At 31.2% G+C, this 6,975-nt stretch overlaps 1 protein-coding gene across 1 annotated transcript in view; it reads right to left on the bottom strand.

Annotated features, from left to right (window-relative positions):
• LOC106476516 (protein HIRA-like) overlaps positions 1-6,975 on the bottom strand; it is a 16,500-nt gene that overhangs the window by 3,831 nt on the left and 5,694 nt on the right. Inside the window, exons 5-8 of the mRNA XM_013937172.2 lie at positions 5,549-5,605; positions 4,198-4,268; positions 3,871-3,976; positions 1,279-1,524 (exon numbers count right to left, since the gene is read on the bottom strand). Coding sequence (XP_013792626.2) covers positions 1,279-1,524; positions 3,871-3,976; positions 4,198-4,268; positions 5,549-5,605 — 480 coding nt within the window. The remainder of the gene's footprint in view (positions 1-1,278; positions 1,525-3,870; positions 3,977-4,197; positions 4,269-5,548; positions 5,606-6,975) is intronic.

The following is a 6,975-nucleotide window of genomic DNA, read 5'->3' as shown; positions in this document are numbered from 1 at the left end:
CTTACTACATAGCCATACAAATAACGCAAGCTCAGTAGGCCTAACTACGATAGCCGTACAAATAACACAAGCTCAGTAGGCCTAACTACATAGCCGTACAAATAACACAAACTCAGTAGCCCTAACTGCATAGCCCTACAAAGTACAAATCTAACTATAATACCAATATTTTGCAAACTACACTGATATTTCGGCTACCATACATTACATATACATTTACTCATAAGTGTTTAAATTTTAGCTAAGCTTTCTTAAAACATAGAACAATAAAAATAGATATTAATTTTTTTTAACACATGCATATTTATAAACTTAAGCAAGTTACAGATGTTTTGGGTATACTAGTAGAGTAATTGAATATTTTTTATTTATTTCTAAAATGCATATTATAAGCCTACAAAAATTATATTCCTTCATCCTCCACTTGAAAAAATAACAAGGCTTAGCAATAAAGGCATACAGAGGCACAATATTTTCCTATCACCGTAACTTTGCGTGAGTATTAGAAATCATTATTTTCTATGTAATTTTCAACGGGGGAACAAGTTGGTCATCACCATTCAACAGTCTTGATGAAATTATTATTTTTTCTTCCAAGCTCTTTACAAACAGTTGTCAGAATCACGTAAAGCACAACTTGTCCTTTCTATTGGTTATAAAAACACCTTTAAGAAAAGTAGGTGGAACTAAACATATAGGAGGAGTGGCCACTCTAGTTGATTTGCTAGATACATTGATTTCTCAGCAAATCAAAGTGGTGGAAAGTTCTAAGTATATATATTCTAGCTTCTAATTCGTTAATCAACTGCAGATGTATAAAGGAGGCATAGAAAAAATAAACAAGAGCAACAAGACATGAGGAGGTGTGATGTGACACACACAAATCTATATTTAGGTTTTTTGTAATATACATTTCCTTCTACGTTAAGAAATTAAAACATACATAAGATTAATATTTGAAATATAAACTACGTTTTGATACCAATCTTATTGATATATGGTAATAAAAAGTTACATATTAAACTTTTAAAATAAATCGCTAAAAGACCGTGACATGCGCAGTTTAGACCCACCCGTTGCGAAAGGGTTAATCGCATACAAAACAAAGCCTAACAAACCGTGACATGCGCAGTTTAGACCCACCCGTTGCGAAAGGGTTAATTGCATACAAAACAAAGCCTAAAAGACCGTGACATTCGCAGTTTAGACCCACCCATTGCGAAAGGGTAAATCGCATACAAAACAAAGCCTAAAAGACAAAAGTTTAAACCAACTTACCCTAGCATAGCTAGATCTACTAAGATTGCTTTGTTGGTCTTGATGTTTTGAACCACTGTTGCTATCTAGCAGTTGATTTGTCATCACACCATTTGTAATTACTTCATTTTTGGGTTTTTCAGTTTTAAGTGTCTGCTCTTCTCTCATCTTCAGGAGTTCAGGGTTTTCTATGACTGTGGCCGATGACGTAGTTAGTTGATTGGTCATTGCTAAACTTTTCCCATACAGTCTCTGGTGAAGTTGATTCTGTTGTACAAAATCATGACAACTGTGAGTTTCACAGGTTAAACACTTCACAACAAATATATGAATCATAAACTAATCCTTATAAACGTAAATAAAATAACGACCAATATCTACAGAATGTAACTTTATGAACTTAATATTTCAGTATTACAGCTTTGTCAGGAGCTATCGATATCTTACCAGTTCAATCTAATTTGGAACATCGTTAACAGTAAATCAAACGTCGATACACATGATCAGAAAATTCAGATCATATTAAGATAATATCAAACATTCTTGAATTTATATTGTTGAAACAAATCAAACCAACAATACTAAATAAATATGTAAACCAACAGGTGAACTATTAAAATCATAGGTGTGTGTTTTCTTATAGCAAAGCCACACCGGGCTATCTGCTGTGTCCAACGAGGGGAATCAAACGCCTGATTTTAGCACTGTAAATTCAAAATCGTAGGATACATAACCTATAAAATATATCTTCATATTTTTATTTATAAGTATTATTTCACTTTATTATATCAATACATACACAAAACAATGTCTGAAAATATCTTTCAACCCTTATGAATTTGTATAGAAACTTTGTCAAAGTTCAAGATATTAAAATCTTAAGAATGATAATAATGTCTCTACACTAAAGGCCAACCTTCCATTTTGTATTCAACAAAGTTAAGAATATCGAGCTAATAGTTACGTTCTGAAGATATAGGTCGGTATTATATTTACTTTAATAAAAATGTATCGTAATAAACTACAGTTTGCGTTAAATAAAGCTAAGAACAATAAACTAATTCTCTTAGGGCGATCGTTAAACATAAAATAGTAAGAACTGGATACCAAAGAGTTATTCTTAACTTGTCTATTTTACGACTACCACCAACACGATATGTCACATTTGTAAGTAAACAACTTTTTTATCATTACATATTAGCTTAAAAAAATAATAAACTGAGCAAGATAAGACAAAGGTAAAGATCTATTCAAGGCCAAAAAGATTCAAAATACACCTTAAATTGAATACAAAACAAATAATAACATAAAATATATCATATGAAAATTACATAGTTATCTTTATTTACTAATGTCATTTTTTCACAGGAAAAGCAGACAAAAAAACAAAAACAAAGGAGAAGTAGGCCTTGAGAAATGCAAAGAAAATGCGTATTTTTATATTTGAAAACTGTTAGGCCTAAAGTAACTAAAAAATAGAAAAAATTAATATGATGGAAAAGTGTAAGTATCACGTGGGTCAGTGAAATTAAAATGATAGAAAAGTGTAAGTATCACGTGGGTCAGTGAAATTAAAATGATAGAAAAGTGTAAGTATCACGTGGGTCAGTGATTAGTGGTTCCGTATAATTCAAGCGTTTGTGTGTGTTGGATATTTTATGAAAAAATAGTTGACATTTGTAACATGAGAGAGAGCATTTCTAAACTTTTTTTTTTTTTATACAGGATTCCCATATCATACTTTTTTTTGCGTGACACAAGTTTTTTCTTATACAATCTTGTTTTTAAATTTTAACTACCTTTATCATGATATTCATTACACTCCCACCCTAACAAGATTCCTATCCTGCTTTGCTGCTGTAAATATAATACATTTTCAAGTAAACTATTGGACTAATCAAATACATAAATTTCCAGGTTTAAATAAATTAAGACTTAATATGTGAAAATGTATTTTTAATGCTAAGTTCTAAAGATCTAGTATCTTAAATCATTGTTTAACAACTAAATTATCGTAAACACTTGGAATATTGTGTCATGATATACATCAGTTTTGAGCATAGTGGGGAAATCTTATAAACAGCCAGTTTGAAAGCCAGAAAACACTAAAAATCTTGTATACAGCCAAGTTTTAAGTTGGAAAACAGTAAAAATCTTACATAAAGTCATTCTTCAATTTTTTCCTCTTTACACTACAAGTTATCAGAAACTAAACCAACAACAATCCCAGTACAAATTATGAAGATCAACTGTTAGGCTTAGGTGAAACAATTTATTTAAAAATTTATCATAGAAAAAAAAAATTTAACATATTACAGAATTATCAAGTTATGCATAAACTCCTTTGTAACCTGGTGTTTTCATAACAGCTATTGTGTGGGACTTTGCAGTAATTAATTTCTATCACAATTCAACTGTCTGGTACATTTCTCAGGCATTTCTTTTACAAATTTCTGGAAATCTTTCATTGACAAAGGAAAGTTTTTGGTGACCTTTTTAAAGATCATATAACAGTACATATATACATATTTAAATTAATATTATATTCCAATATATTGGGAAATTTGAGACAGAAAACATATATATATGAAAATGAATATAGATTTGATGTACCTTTTCATCTTCAGATATTGGCTTTCCTATTTCTTCCTCGGAGAACTCCACATACGCAACGGTTCCATCCCAGGAACAGACAAGTAACTGGTGACCGATTCGGCTCCTGTTATTTCCATATTATAAAACAACAATAAGATTTACACTCCATCTATAAAATAAAACCTTTTCTAGTTCTATTACACAGTCATCTTTACAGAGATTCAACAAATTAAATTTAATTATAATTCACACTTTACTGCGAGTTGAAAAACAAGTTAAAAATGACAAACAAAAAAAAGACTGGTCATCAGAAGCAAACAATCAGGTATTTAAAAATGGACTTACCAAGACACATCTAAGACTGAATTAGAAAACAACGAATGAATAACAACCAAAGGTCTTTTCAGCGAGGTCAGCTGAAAGTAAATAAAGTAATGACAATAAGTAACAAATAAGAGTATTGTGTTTTATGATGACACAAAAAAATCACTGGCATACTGGACGACATCCGGTAATGAAAGAAAACATGAAAAACTCTTTGTTTTGACAATGTTAGAAACCGAGTTTCAAGATAGCTCCTTGTGTAGTATTGTGCTTAACTTTAAACAAACAATAAGTTGGCCGACATACCTCTGGAGGGGGGCGTGGCTTAATGCCTTGAATTATCTTTCAGGTAAAGTTTAATTTGACCAAATTCTTTTATCACCCCTATTATAAACATCATAAGGAAATATTATATTCTGTAAGATAGGGTTTTTGAGAATAGTGAATATGTTTGTAAAAGATACAGGTTTATAAACACCAAGAAAAAACTATTTAACAACACAAAAGGTCTTTCTGACTTGGTTTATGAAATGTTATTTTTATACTATAATTTTATATTATATTCTGATACCAGAAATGATTTTAAAAGTCTAAAACAATCTATAAACTGCGCACTTATTAACAATGCATATCACAAAATGATGAGACAAATTTTTCAAAGAAAAACTTGATTCAAAAAAATCATACAGATATTAGCAAAACCTTATTTTCAATAAATTTATATTTCTTTGCCAAAAGTATTAATTATTCCTGTTAAATACTGCTTCTAAAGTGTTATTATCTTGACATAACTGTGAAACAGTACCACTGAAAAATTCATATACTTATGAAATTTGATTCAGAAAAAAATTAAAAGTAGTTTTTATTTAATGAATTGAAAAATTATAAATAAAAAAGGTGAGATGGCTATCAAATTATAAACAAGGTAAAGTTTAATCTTTAATAAAGACAAGAAATGACAACTCCATGATTTTTTGAGAACAATAGTATTTCTAATAATTAACATGAAATGTTCTTCATCGGTTTGAAAAATACGAGTTTCCTAGTGACTGATACACATATATATATATTAGTCGTAAATTACACTATTTTGATCTACAACTTTATAAGCAACGTGTTTGTAATGGGTTAAGTTAAAGAAGTCCATCAAATTTGAAACACAACGTTAACTTATAAGATACTTCAAAACTAAATCAAACTTACAATGTCATCATAAATTGTGCAATTAAAGTGAAATACATTTTATTTTTTGAACTTTGTTTTTTTTTACACCCCTAGTACTTGACATAACGTTGAGCTTTTTTTTTAAAACAAAGGTTCTAAAATAATCTAGTTCGGTAAGTAAGTAAAGACCAATTAAGAAACAACTCACCCATACAGACAGTGATCGGTCTCGACTTCCTATCGCACAACAACAGAAATGATGCACCTATGTTAGGATTTAAATAAATTCAGTTTATATTGAGTAGATACAAGCACAGGATTGTTCACAAGTCTAAATCCTCATGCTGTTAATACTTTACTGCTTAAAGAATTAATTTCTTTTGTTTTTTAGAACAAAGCTACATCTGGCTAACTGTTGTGCCCACTGCAGGGAATCAAACCCAGGATTTTAGTGTTGTAAGTCTGGAACTTATTGCTATCCCACCAGTTAAAATTATATATCAAACAATACGTAAAATCAAGATTACTTCAAACACAGTGTTTTGCACATTTGTATAATATGTAGGAGAATGGTGACAGCAAAACACACACGCAACGCCTCGTATAACCGTACGTGTGGATAGTGTCTTTTCATAAAATAGTCCTAGTTACCTTATACGAAATACGTTATTAAAACTAGAAAAATATTTAAACCTTTGTTATCAATGGAACATAGTGTTCACAAGCTTAAGTAGGAAGTTGTCATTATCAATGGGTGTAGATCAGCTCACTGCCTCCCTAAAGTGTTATCGACCACTAAAATGCAAGTACAAGAAAAACCATTATAATTTACATAGGAATATTCTGTAAGTTTTTGTTTTTCATGAAACTCCACGAACCAGCAAGGTGGTTGTGACAGACCAGTTGTTGGGAAACACCAGTCAAGGTGGTTGTGATGGACCAGTAGTTGAGAAACACTGGTCTCAACAGTATAGCTTAAACACAAGCTGATTAGAAAGATTGAAATCATACTGTAAGCTAAGGATTCTTTTTTTTTTGAGGGGGGGGGCATATTTTGGATTTATGAGCTCTTCCACCTTTAACACCCAGTCTGCCTGCTGATGAAACCGAATTCGAGGGATTTGGTGGGCTATATTTAGGTATCATGGCTCTCAGTATTCGAGGTAGAACTTGCTAACCACAACTTTACTGCCAAAAAAATCTTACCTTTCAATAGTGTTGTGTGGCCACAAAGATGTAAAGTTTAGTGGATTGGCCAGGCTGTGTTCCTCTTGCACAAAATAATAAAAATTTTTAATATTGGTATACCATAATTGGATAAATAAAAAGTCCTTAAGAATATTAGCTCTTGATTGGTCTAAAATAGAGATAAAAACATTGACTGGTCTATATTTCCTCATGTACTGTGACAGTTATTCCACTCTGGTGATTCCGCTACTATTATTGCCAGTACAGTTATTCCACTCTGGTGATTCCACTACTACCATTGCCAGTACAGTTATTCCACTACTATTATTGCCAGTACAGTTATTCCACTCTGGTGATTCCACTACTACTATTGCCAGTACAGTTATTCCACTCTGGTGATTCCACTACTACTATTGCCAGTACAGTTATTCCATTCTGGTGATTCCA

Source organism: Limulus polyphemus, unplaced genomic scaffold (assembly GCF_000517525.1).
Source record: "Limulus polyphemus unplaced genomic scaffold, Limulus_polyphemus-2.1.2 Scaffold10771, whole genome shotgun sequence".
Taxonomy (NCBI): Eukaryota; Metazoa; Arthropoda; class Merostomata; order Xiphosura; family Limulidae; genus Limulus; species Limulus polyphemus.
The sequence above is the reverse complement of the archived record's forward strand: the minus strand, read 5'-3'. Positions and strand labels throughout refer to the sequence as shown.